At 48.1% G+C, this 13,698-nt stretch overlaps 1 protein-coding gene across 2 annotated transcripts in view; it reads right to left on the minus strand.

The window, feature by feature from the left end:
* The window catches only part of CDC23 (cell division cycle 23), a 106,862-nt gene that overhangs the window by 21,949 nt on the left and 71,215 nt on the right, over window positions 1-13,698 (minus strand). The window contains exons 13-14 of one of the 2 annotated variants that reach the window (XM_030212852.1): window positions 13,360-13,421; window positions 13,112-13,190 (exon numbers count right to left, since the gene is read on the minus strand). In XM_030212852.1, the coding sequence (XP_030068712.1) occupies window positions 13,112-13,190; window positions 13,360-13,421 (141 nt within the window). Of the gene's footprint in view, window positions 1-13,107; window positions 13,191-13,359; window positions 13,422-13,698 lie in introns of those variants that run through there. The other variant, XM_030212853.1, reaches the window with a different exon arrangement.

Below are 13,698 nucleotides of genomic sequence, written 5' to 3' on the forward strand. Positions count from 1 at the left end.
ACTTGCTCGTTCGTTTCAAAGGAAATCCTTCCGGCCAATGGGCCCGAATGTCTAAGTTTATCCCAAGAGCTTCAGATTTGTCTATGTTTAGTTTAAAGCCCGAGTAATCTCCATATTCTTGAATTAACTCTAGTAGATTGTACAGGGTCTCCTTCGGTTTTGTAATAACCATCATTAGGTCATCTGCAAACGCGGCAAGCTTAAATTCCTGGTTTTTAAGTTGTACCCCAGGAATCGCCGCACACTCATATATGTCTCTAATTAAGGGGTCCAACTGCAGTGCAAAAAGTAGAGGTGAGAGTGGACACCCTTGTCTAGTACCTCTACTAATCTGGATCTCCTCAGATATATTCCCATTCACCATCACCTGCGCTCTAGGATGGTGATACAATGCCCTGATCGCCTGTACAAATCTACCCTGAAATCCATATCTTTCCAGCACAGAGTATAGGAAGGGCCACTCCACTCTATCAAATGCTTTCTCAGCATCGAAACTTATCATTAATGCTTGTGCCTGGGAGTGGCCCAAACCTTCTAATGCTGCCAGAATACTCCTCAGATTTTTGGAAACTGATCTACCTTGTACGAACCCCACCTGAGCTGTGTGGATAAGATGAGGTAGCACTCGCCCCAGTCTATTTGCCAGAATTTTTGCAAATAATTTTGCTTCCTGGTTAATTAATGAAATAGGTCTATAGGAGGTTACCAGTTTTTCATCTCTTTTAGGCTTAGGAAACACAACTATCCTAGCCAAATTTAATTGGTCTGGCATCCTACCATTCTCCATCCATTCATTAAACACCTTGACCAAAGTTGGGACCACCGAATCACCTATCAACTTATAAAATTCTGCTTTATACCCATCCGGGCCCGGGGCCTTACCCATTTTACTTTGCGTTATTACCCATGTCACCTCTTCAGCACTAATTTTTGCATTTAGTTGAGTACTATCCCTATCTTGTAGTTTAGGGGTCTGAACCCCATCTAAAAATAGCTCACCCGGTAGTCCTTCTTGTTCCGATGCCTTATAAAGGCTTTGGTAATATGTCTGGAACGCTGATCTAATCTCTTTATTAGTGTGAAGATAATTCCCCTCTTTGTTTTTAATAGCTGTTACATTTTTAGATGAATATTTAGATGCTATAAGTCTAGCTAGAAATTTGCCTCCTTTATTTCCATGCTTATATAACTGAAAGCGATAATAGGCTTGAGATTTCATTTCTCTATCATGTATCAGGGAGTTCAAAGTTGTTTGTAGTTCTATCACCTCTTGTCTAATCTTACTACATGGGGTTAGCCCATATTGTCTATTCAACTTAATTAGTCTCTTTTCTAGCCGCACAATTTCCCTATCACGCTCGCGTTTATATTGTGACACATAACTTATTATCTCCCCTCTTAATACTGCTTTCGCGGCTTCCCAAAAACTAGTGGAACTGTCAACCGTACCCTCGTTAAAGTGCTTATATTCAGTCCATTTAGCCCGTAAATATTCCCCAAATCGTGGGTCTCTAAACAAGTAGACTGGAAACGTCCAACTATTTAACTTCTCTTCCTCCCCTCCCCCTCTCCAGCACATTCTAATCACTGAATGATCCGATATAACACAAGGTTCTATATGTGCCTCAGTAATATCTGTTAATAAAGTGTGGGAAGCTAGCAAATAGTCAATTCTGGCTGAGGTGCCATGTGCTCTAGATTGATGGGTATATTCTTTGTCTAGTGGATGCAGTGTCCTCCAAATATCTATGAGCCCGAGTGTTGTACATAGATCCGGCAAACCTCTGGTACTAATCCGCCTTAAATCAGCCGGGGGATGTGATCTGTCCATTATAGGGTCCCAAGTCATATTAAAGTCACCTCCCAGCAATAAGGGCAATGGCTCCAGTTGAGTGATCTGCCTAAGCAATCTTTTATAAAATTTTAAATCCAGTGTGTTAGGAGCGTAAATACTACCCAAAATTATTTTTTGTCTATTTATTGTGGCAATGCAGAGTACAAACCGGCCTTCCGAATCTTTAATCGTTTTGTGCACTTGGACAGCTATGCCTTTTCTAAAAAGTATTGCCACCCCCCCTTTCCGGCCCAAGGCCGCCGTTGCCACACAGTCCGCAACCCACCACTTAGCCAATTTGGTGTGCTCAGCATCTGACAAGTGCGTTTCTTGCAACAGCGCTATATCTGTTCCAAGACGTTTAAGCTGTCGCAAAATCTTGGAGCGCTTAATAGGGGAGTGTATACCTCCTACATTCCATGAGGCTACCTTAATGGTTTACCCTCCAGAGTCCCGCCAATCTGTATCAGATTCATCTTCTCTTTTTGAGAGAGACCAGCCCAGCCTCCAGCCTCCCTCTCGTACATATCGGTCCTCTACAAGTTGTAATAATCTCACTTTTAATATAAATTGAGTTAGTCCCCCCCCCCTCCCCTTTCCCAACCCAATGTCCTCCCTCTTCCCGTTCCCCCTCTTTACCCCTTCTGTTCCCTAAGGAAATGGATCACTTCCGACACCCCTTCTCCTCTCTTAATAATTGTCTTCTATAGTGTTACTCATCCCTTGACATTTCCACATTACAGATTTTCATTCCTCATCTAACCATATTGGTCTATATATCAATCGTGCTATCCCATCCATTCTATCACACATTTCTTTACCGCGTTTAAGCTTTCTTATCAATTAAATTGTCTATCTTTTCTCTTCAGTATGTTTCATATCAATCACTATCTGGGAGATTATCTCCCCTTCTTTATACGATACCTGAAGCATTGATAAACAGTTCACTTTTACTTCTGTCTATGTTTACCAGGTTGACAAGTGGTAATGCTTTCTTCAGTTATTGAGGTTTACTAAAATAGTCCAATTTCCAACGACATTTATCAGCAACTGTCTTAGTCTCTACCATCTTCTCCTTGGCTATTTGATATAACCTCATCTTTTAATTCACTCTTCCCGCTTAGTTTCCCCAATGGGACATATCTTTAGAGTCTATATGCAGGTTTTTTATAATTTCTTGATACGTCTATTATCCTTGATCAGTCCCCCTGCAAATAATTCTCAATCTCAGATTTTATTACTTCGCATCATATCGCCACATTATTGTCCGTTTTCCATCTGTTGTACAAAAAGTTTTGCTGCTTCCACTGAGTCAAATAGTTTTATTCTCGAGTGATGATTAATTCTCAATTTCGCCGGGTATAGCAGTGCAAATTTAACTTTCCGGTTGACGAGTTCCGAGCAGATTGGCGAAAACTTTTTCCTTTGTGCTGCCACTGCTGCTGAGTAATCTTGAAAACATAATACTTTGCGATTTCCACTGTGCAGTTCTTTCCCATTCCTTAAGGCCTGCAAAATCGCATTTTTATGGGCAAAGTTTAAAATTTTGCAAATGACCGCACGTGGTCTACCTTCTGCCGTCTGCTTTGGGCCTAAACGGTGGGCTCGTTCAATTTTCAGCGGGCCCAAAGACTCCGGTAGTTCAAGTTCCTCTGCCAACCATGTTTCCAAGTATCTACTTAAGTCTCGATCTCCTTGTCCCTCCGCCAGACCCACCATACGAAGATTATTTCGTCTTGATCTGTTTTCTAAGTCCTCAAGCTTTTCTTCATAAGAGGCAAGTGTTTTTTCATCTGATTTACTTCTGACTCCAAAGTACCAACGCGATCTTCAGTATCACTGGCTCGCTGTTGGTAAGTCATCATTTCTAGCTGAATTTGATTTACACTGTTATGCAGCGATTCTAATTTAGTGTCTAGTGAGCTGAGTTTTTTCTCCAAAATAGCTTCCAAAGCTTGCGTGACTTCGCCCACTATCTCGGCGGCCCATGCGGATCCAACCGCTGAAGTTCCCGGGCTCGCCGGCGCCGCCATTTTGTCCTCAGCTTGCCGGTTCTTATCTTTCTCTTTTCTGGTTGATTTAGTCGCCATTAGCTTCTGAATCGATAATAAGTAAATCCTCTATCGTTTCCCAAAGCTTCCTCTTATCGATAATAATCAAACAAACGCTTTTAGGTTGAGTTTTTCAACTCGATTCTTGAGGAGAAGGCAGGAGCAATTCGTCTAGCGTCCGCTCCTGTGCATAGCGTCACGTGATCCTCCTTTTTTTTTTTTATGTAACAACTAAAAGTGGCTGCCTCTCCCAAAGGCAATACACCTTTCTAACCAAAGGGTAGCCCTTCCCAGCTAAGTATGGGAGATGGGGAGGAAGGGGGGGGGGGGGGGGGGACTCGGGGCACCCGAGTGTAACACCCCAGAGGCTGTAAAAGAAAGAACAGAATAGAAATCCCTATCTGCCAAGCCTCTAACACAGATTTCCTAGGCACAGAAGAAGAAGTAGCATTATTGTTCTTATTATTAACCTCTAAAAGAGAAAGAGAGAGAAAGAGAAAGAGAGAGAGACTAATGGGCTCACCTCCTGCCTGCTGGAGACTGAGAAAATACTGAGGCTAGGGTCACATGATCAGGGCTCTTATTGGCTCTCTAGAATCACAGTTTGTTCTCAGTCTCCACCTGCTGGAAAGCGCGCACAACCCATCAGTTCAATCCTGGTCCGGTCCGGAGGGACGCTAAGGAAACACGAGTTATAAATATTGGAGTTTCATATAAACGTTTATTGTTAATAGTTATGCAACTGCACAGTAATTATACATGTACACATTATAAATATAGGAGAAGACAAGAAGGAAGGGATAGGGGAGAAAAGTTTGGAAAACATTGATGATGGACGTTTCAGGTTTAGTAATGTGTACTAGACAGCGAATGCTACATACCTGTAGAAGGTATTCTCCGAGGACAGCAGGCTGATTGTTCTCACTGATGGGTGACGTCCACGGCAGCCCCTCCAATCGGAATCTTCACTAGCAAAGGCCTTTGCTAGTCCTCGCGCGCCAATGCGCACCGCGCATGCGCGGCCGTCTTCCCGCCCGAAACCGGCTTGTGCCGGCCAGTCTTATATGTAGCAAAACAGAGACAAGGGAAGACACAACTCCAAAGGGGAGGCGGGCGGGTTTGTGAGAACAATCAGCCTGCTGTCCTCGGAGAATACCTTCTACAGGTATGTAGCATTCGCTTTCTCCGAGGACAAGCAGGCTGCTTGTTCTCACTGATGGGGTATCCCTAGCCCCCAGGCTCACTCAAAACAACAACCATGGTCAATTGGGCCTCGCAACGGCGAGGACATAACTGAGATTGACCTAAAAAATTTACCAACTAACTGAGAGTGCAGCCTGGAACAGAACAAATAGGGCCCTCGGGGGGTGGAGTTGGATCCTAAAGCCCAAACAGGTTCTGAAGAACTGACTGCCCGAACCGACTGTCGCGTCGGGTATCCTGCTGTAGGCAGTAATGAGATGTGAATGTGTGGACAGATGACCACGTCGCAGCTTTGCAGATCTCTTCAATGGTGGCTGACTTCAAGTGGGCTACCGACGCTGCCATGGCTCTAACATTATGAGCCGTGACATGACCCTCAAGAGCCAGCCCAGCCTGGGCGTAAGTGAAGGAAATGCAATCTGCTAGCCAATTGGATATGGTGCGTTTCCCCACAGCCACTCCCCTCCTATTGGGATCAAAAGAAACAAACAATTGGGCGGACTGTCTGTTGGGCTGTGTCCGCTCCAGATAGAAGGCCAATGCTCTCTTGCAGTCCAATGTGTGCAGCTGACGTTCAGCAGGGCAGGAATGAGGACGGGGAAAGAATGTTGGCAAGACAATTGACTGGTTCAGATGGAACTCCGACACAACCTTTGGCAAGAACTTAGGGTGAGTGCGGAGGACTACTCTGTTGTGATGAAATTTGGTGTAAGGGGCCTGGGCTACCAGGGCCTGAAGCTCACTGACTCTACGAGCTGAAGTAACTGCCACCAAGAAAATGACCTTCCAGGTCAAGTACTTCAGATGGCAGGAGTTCAGTGGCTCAAAAGGAGGTTTCATCAGCTGGGTGAGAACGACATTGAGATCCCATGACACTGTAGGAGGTTTGACAGGGGGCTTTGACAAAAGCAAACCTCTCATGAAGCGAACAACTAAAGGCTGTCCTGAGATCGGCTTACCTTCCACATGATAATGGTATGCACTGATTGCACTAAGGTGAACCCTTACGGAGTTGGTCTTGAGACCAGACTCAGACAGGTGCAGAAGGTATTCAAGCAGGGTCTGTGTAGGACAAGAGCGAGGATCTAGGGCCTTGCTGTCACACCAGACGGCAAACCTCCTCCACAGAAAGAAGTAACTCCTCTTGGTGGAATCTTTCCTGGAAGCAAGCAAAACACGGGAGACACCCTCTGACAGACCCAAAGAGGCAAAGTCTACGCTCTCAACATCCAGGCCGTGAGAGCCAGGGACCGGAGGCTGGGATGCAGAAGCGCCCCGTCGTCCTGCGTGATGAGGGTCGGAAAACACTCCAATCTCCACGGTTCTTCGGAGGACAACTCCAGAAGAAGAGGGAACCAGATCTGACGCGGCCAAAAAGGAGCAATCAGAATCATGGTGCCTCGGTCTTGCTTGAGTTTCAATAAAGTCTTCCCCACCAGAGGTATGGGAGGATAAGCATACAGCAGACCCTCCCCCCAATCCAGGAGGAAGGCATCCGATGCCAGTCTGCCGTGGGCCTGAAGCCTGGAACAGAACTGAGGGACTTTGTGGTTGGCTCGAGATGCGAAGAGGTCTACCAAGGGGGTGCCCCACGCCTGGAAGATCTGTCGCACTACACGGGAATTGAGCGACCACTCGTGAGGTTGCATAATCCTGCTCAACCTGGTGGCCAGACTGTTGTTTACGCCTGCCAGATATGTGGCTTGGAGCACCATGCCGTGACGGCGAGCCCAGAGCCACATGCTGACGGCTTCCTGACACAGGGGGCGAGATCCGGTGCCCCCCTGCTTGTTGACGTAGTACATGGCAACCTGGTTGTCTGTCTGAATTTGGATAATTTGGTGGGACAGCCGATCTCTGAAAGCCTTCAGAGCGTTCCAGATCGCTCGCAACTCCAGGAGATTGATCTGTAGATCGCGTTCCTGGAGGGACCAGCTTCCTTGGGTGTGAAGCCCATCGACATGAGCTCCCCATCCCAGGAGAGACGCATCCGTGGTCAGCACTTTTTGTGGCTGAGGAATTTGGAAAGGACGTCCCAGAGTCAAATTGGACCAAATCGTCCACCAATACAGGGATTCGAGAAAACTCGTGGACAGGTGGATTACATCTTCTAGATCCCCAGCAGCCTGGAACCACTGGGAAGCTAGGGTCCATTGAGCAGATCTCATGTGAAGGCGGGCCATGGGAGTCACATGGACTGTGGAGGCCATGTGGCCTAGCAATCTCAACATCCGCCGAGCTGTGATCTGCTGGGACGCTCGCACCTGCGAGACGAGGGACAACAAGTTGTTGGCTCTCGCCTCTGGGAGATAGGCGCGAGCCGTCCGAGAATCCAGCAGAGCTCCTATGAATTCGAGTCTCTGCACTGGGAGAAGATGGGACTTTGGATAATTTATCACAAACCCCAGTAGCTCCAGGAGGCGAATAGTCATCTGCATGGACTGCAGGGCTCCTGCCTCGGATGTGTTCTTCACCAGCCAATCGTCGAGATATGGGAACACGTGCACCCCCAGCCTGCGAAGTGCCGCTGCTACTACAGCCAAGCACTTTGTGAACACCCTGGGCGCAGAGGCGAGCCCAAAGGGTAGCACACAGTACTGGAAGTGACGTGTGCCCAGCTGAAATCGCAGATACTGTCTGTGAGCTGGCAGTATCGGGATGTGTGTGTAGGCATCCTTCAAGTCCAGAGAGCATAGCCAATCGTTTTCCTGAATCATGGGAAGGAGGGTGCCCAGGGAAAGCATCCTGAACTTTTCTTTGACCAGATATTTGTTCAGGGCCCTTAGGTCTAGGATGGGACGCATCCCCCCTGTTTTCTTTTCCACAAGGAAGTACCTGGAATAGAATCCCAGCCCTTCCTGCCCGGATGGCACGGGCTCGACCGCATTGGCGCTGAGAAGGGCGGAGAGTTCCTCTGCAAGTACCTGCTTGTGCTGGAAGCTGTAAGACTGAGCTCCCGGTGGACAATTTGGAGGTTTTGAGGCCAAATTGAGGGTGTATCCTTGCCGGACTATTTGGAGAACCCACTGATCGGAAGTTATGAGAGGCCACCTTTGGTGAAAAGCTTTCAACCTCCCTCCGACTGGCAGGTCGCCCGGCACTGACACTTGGATGTCGGCTGTGCTCTGCTGGAGCCAGTCAAAAGCCCGTCCCTTGCTTTTGCTGGGGAGCCGAGGGGCCTTGCTGAGGCGCGCGCTGCTGACGAGAGCGAGCGCGCTGGGGCTTAGCCTGGGCCGCAGGCTGTCGAGAAGGAGGATTGTACCTACGCTTGCCCGAAGAGTAGGGAACAGTCTTCCTTCCCCCAAAAAATCTTCTACCTGTAGAGGTAGAGGCTGAAGGCTGCCGGCGGGAGAACTTGTTGAATGCGGTGTCCCGCTGGTGGAGCTGCTCTACCACCTGTTCGACTTTCTCTCCAAAAATGTTATCCGCACGGCAAGGCGAGTCCGCAATCCGCTGCTGGATTCTATTCTCCAGGTCGGAGGCACGCAGCCATGAGAGCCTGCGCATCACCACACCTTGAGCAGCGGCCCTGGACGCAACATCAAAGGTGTCATACACCCCTCTGGCCAGGAATTTTCTGCACGCCTTCAGCTGCCTGACCACCTCCTGAAATGGCTTGGCTTGCTCAGGGGGGAGCGCATCAACCAAGCCCGCCAACTGCCGCACATTGTTCCGCATGTGTATGCTCGTGTAGAGCTGGTAAGACTGGATTTTGGCCACGAGCATAGAAGAATGGTAGGCCTTCCTCCCAAAGGAGTCTAAGGTTCTAGAGTCCTTGCCCGGGGGCGCCGAAGCATGCTCCCTAGAACTCTTAGCCTTCTTTAGGGCCAGATCCACAACTCCAGAATCATGAGGCAACTGAGTGCGCATCAGATCTGGGTCCCCATGGATCCGGTACTGGGACTCGATCTTCTTGGGGATGTGGGGATTAGTTAAAGGCTTGGTCCAGTTCGCAAGCAATGTCTTTTTGAGGACATGGTGCAAGGGAACAGTGGACGCTTCCTTAGGTGGAGAAGGATAGTCCAGGAGCTCAAACATTTCAGCCCTGGGCTCATCCTCCACAACCACCGGGAAGGGGATGGCCGTAGACATCTCCCGGACAAAGGAAGCAAAAGACAGACTCTCAGGAGGGGAAAGCTGTCTTTCAGGAGAGGGAGTGGGATCGGAAGGAAGACCCTCAGACTCCTCGTCAGAGAAATATCTGGGGTCTTCTTCCTCTTCCCACGAGGCCTCACCCTCGGTGTCAGACACAAGTTCACGGACCTGTGTCTGCAACCGTGCCCGACTCGACTCCGTGGAGCCACGTCCACGATGGGGGCGTCGAAAGGTAGACTCCCTCGCCCGCATCGGCGAAGCTCCCTCCGCCGACGTAGTCGGGGAGCCTTCCTGGGAGGCGACGGCAGCCGGTACCGCACGAGGCACCGACGCCGGAGACCTCACCTCGGGCGATGGGCCAGCCGGCGCCACGCTCGACGGTACCGGTGGCGCAAGCACCGCCGGTACCGGAGGGGTAGGGCGCAGCAGCTCTCCCAGAATCTCTGGGAGAACGGCCCGGAGGCTCTCGTTCAGAGCGGCTGCAGAGAAAGGCATGGAGGTCGATGCAGGCGTCGACGTCAGAACCTGTTCCGGGCGTGGAGGCTGTTCCGGGCTGTCCAGAGTGGAGCGCATCGACACCTCCTGAACAGAGGGTGAGCGGTCCTCTCGGTGCCGATGCCTGCTGGGTGCCGACTCCTTCGGCGACCCAGAGCTCTCGGTACCGACATGGGAAGGGGACCGGTGACGATGCTTCTTCGACTTCTTGGGACGAAGCATGTCACCGGAGCTTCCCGGTACCGACGAGGAGGACGTAGAATCCAGCCGTCGCTTCCTCGGGGCCGAGATCGAAGAAGGTCGGTCTCGGGGGGGCTGTACCGCAGGAGCCCTCAGGGTAGGGGGAGACCCACCCGAAGGCTCACCGCCACCAGCAGGGGAATGGACAGCCCTCACCTGCACTCCAGACGAAGCACCACCGTCCGACGACATCAGCAGATGAGGTCCCGGTACCACCGACGTCGATGTAGCTGTCCGATGTCTCGGCGCCGATGCAGAGGGCCGATGCCTCGATGCACTCGATGTACTGGCCGCCGAGGTTGAAGGTCTGGACGCTGCAGACGTCGATGCACTCGATACCCCCGGTGCCGATGCCGACGAAGAGCCCGAGAACAAAATGTTCCACTGGGCTAACCTCGCTACCTGAGTCCGCCTTTGCAAAAGGGAACACAGACTACAGGCCTGAGGGCGGTGCCCAGCCCCCAGACACTGAAGACACGACGCGTGCCTGTCAGTGAGCGAGATTACCCGGGCGCACTGGGTGCACTTCTTGAAGACGCTGGAAGGCTTCGATGTCATGGGCGGAAAAATCACGCCGGCGAAATCGAAAGACGAAATGGCGAAATTTGGCACAGAAAAAAGGGAAATTTCGACCGGGGCCTAAGTAAGGCCTACCCCGACGACGAAAGAAAACTTAACGGGGCGAAAAAACTCGAAGTAGAGGAAGGAAAAACCAAAAATGGTTAATCCAAACAATTTCTGGATTTCTCACAGAAAACAGTCGAAAAACGACGCGCGAGGCCGACTTTTCGGGGCACGAACGGTAAAGCACAACCGTACCGAGCGCGGAGAAAAGAAGACTGGCCGGCACAAGCCGGTTTCGGGCGGGAAGACGGCCGCGCATGCGCATTGGTGCGCGAGGACTAGCAAAGGCCTTTGCTAGTGAAGATTCCGATTGGAGGGGCTGCCGTGGACGTCACCCATCAGTGAGAACAAGCAGCCTGCTTGTCCTTGGAGAATTCGCTGTTATACGATTTATATTGACTGAGATGGAATTGTATACCATGTGACCTCATCAATAAAAAATTGTTGAAACATAAAAAGGAAACTTGCTCAGCTTCAATTTGGACTCTACATCTGCCAACCAACGCTATAGCTAAAAGGATTGCCTGGCTGCCACTACTAGCACTACAGACTTCACCGAAGGTCAGGCTAAAGTGCATCCATCAAAAAGGAGGATCTCATCTCAATCTTCATGACTTCCTGGTCCACCAATGCAAAGTCTGCCCAATGAAAAAACGCACACTCTAGCCACTAGAATTCTGAGGCTGACACTTCAAAACACTGCTTTAACAAGGCCTCCATTCTGTGCTTCTGAGGGTCCTTCAATGCCTTACTTCCATCCACATGGACAAGAATCTTTTTAGTCACTGTGAAGACCACACAGTAGGAGGTACCAAAGTATCCATATCCTGCTCCAGAATCGGATACAACTGAATCATGGAAAAGGTTAATTCAGGGAATTCCACTGTGTCTGGATAACATCCCTAATGTCCTGATACATGAGTGCATAACCCAGCAGTCTGGGCCGGTCTGGAGAGACAATAAGGAATAGTGTGCTGTTATACCAGGGAGCCCAAATCTGCTTATCCTTTTGCTACTATACATTACTTTCTTGGCCACACTCGGAGACAGATTTTTCTATGTACACTACAAAATCTTCCATGGTTATCTCCTTCATTACTGAGTTAAGGATCTGAATGGGCAACACCTGGAATAAATGTACCAAGCATGAAGTATGTTCATTTTAAACTGTTCTACCATGCCCAACACAAAAGGTTCCCCCCCCCCCCCCTTACTATTTGATCATCTTCTGGCTATTTCATGATTTCAGACTTTATAACTTATTCTGTTTTTAGGCTCACGAAGTCCAACCAATGGGAGTAATTTTACTGTAGTTTCACAGTTTATAGACAAGTTTTAGGGAGCAATTTTATAAAGTTATTTTCGCATGTATGAAAACTGCTTTTATTCCCCCCCCCCCCCCCCTTCTGAAAACTATTGTAGGGTATGCTTCCAGAGTTGGAGCAGCGGCCGATGGGCAGACTGTCGTGTTGGGACTTCTGTATCATTCTGCCTCTGTCAAAACGACCTCCTAAATACACTACTTTTGCCAGGAAGCATCAGGAGATGGAAGGCGTAAAGTACAAACTTAAAAAAGGGTAAAGCTCATTTGTGACAATGACGAACTGTCAGGACCGACAGCTTCAGACCTCCCGTTAAATTTTCCATGGTAAAGATAGGGGCTGCATCTGTGCATCGTTTTGCATGCACGCTTGTATAGTAATTGGCTCATTATAATAGCTTTGCATATAATTTTCGTTAGCTGCTACCCTGATAGGGAAAGAGCTTGCAGAACCCTTTTGTGCATGTCTCGCTGAACTCCATGCTCACTAAACCGGCTAGAACCAGTATAAAAACCACGTTGCTGGCTCGTTGGGTTTTATGCATCTGGGCCTATGTATCTTCATCAAACAGAACCTAAGTAGGTGTCCAGAAGCCCTTAAACTAGGTACTCCCTTATAAAATGATCATCTTAAGTGCATTCTATGCAATTTTATCTTCATCTGTACATCTGTCCAGTTTTTGATTACTTTGTACTTTGCTCGTGATATGTATTATTGGTTTCTTTATTTTTGATAAACGGTGTATCGTTTGTTCAATTTGATCACTGTATTGCACTGATCTGTACATCAACTCAAGTTAAACCTTCAAGTATTATAGCATATCACAAGAAAACATTTCTCATTTAAAGGGTATAACATTTTCCCATTTTCATCCCAATGCAACAAAACCCTGGCACAAGCTCATGCAAAATAAAACCTTCAGTTGCCAAAGGTTTTCCTAACATGCTATCTTCAATTTGGACCATCAGAGAAAATGTGAACTTTTCTGTGCCTTCATTGAAAGGGAACGGCAAAAGCTTTTTCCTATACCATATCGAACAGAACAACTGTCATTTTGTTTTAATGAATTGTATAACATAGAATTCAAGTCATATATGCCTTTACATTTAATTACATTTGGTGCATCTTTTTCCTAATCACTGAAGGAGTATAATGGCTAAAAAATGTAAACAGACCTTTCCCCAGGTACATACAGAAAGTTGCATTCATTTGCACATGTTTCTTACATTTCTGCCATATCTACTCACCCTACATGAATAGATGTCCTGCACGTATTTAATATAACACTGAGCAGCTTGTTCAGATTCATTCAACTGTTCATGGAGTCTAGGGAAAGAGAAGTGTAGCTAGTAAAACAAAATGGAAAACAATGGCAGACACAAACTCAGCTCCTCCGAGACTGTCATCATGCACGGAGACTCCAGGCCCTGCATCTCAAAAGCTACTTTTGCTCATTGTCACAGACTGCAGAAACATGAATTTTTCCTTCACTTACTTTGCCAGTTTCATCAGTGCCATCTTCTCCACATCTCCCACAGAATAGGCTCTCCAGTAGCACTGCCAATATGACAAAACTAGTTACTGAAGTTAACACAACTGCTGGAACACCCTGATGGAAATGACTGATCCCAGTTACAAAAGTTAATATTCTGTTCCCATTATGAACTCAGATCTTCCTTATGAAGGTATCTGCAGTGAATCTGGTACTTAGATAAAAAGTTTCCCCACCATTTAAGCTTTAACTCGCCTACAGATAAGTTATCCTGATAATTCAATCTCCATTCTTATTCACTACTAATTTGGAGAACTGATTAGTACCAAAAGGGGAGAATAT

This window comes from Microcaecilia unicolor, chromosome 8, assembly GCF_901765095.1.
Source record: "Microcaecilia unicolor chromosome 8, aMicUni1.1, whole genome shotgun sequence".
In the NCBI taxonomy this organism is placed as follows: Eukaryota; Metazoa; Chordata; class Amphibia; order Gymnophiona; family Siphonopidae; genus Microcaecilia; species Microcaecilia unicolor.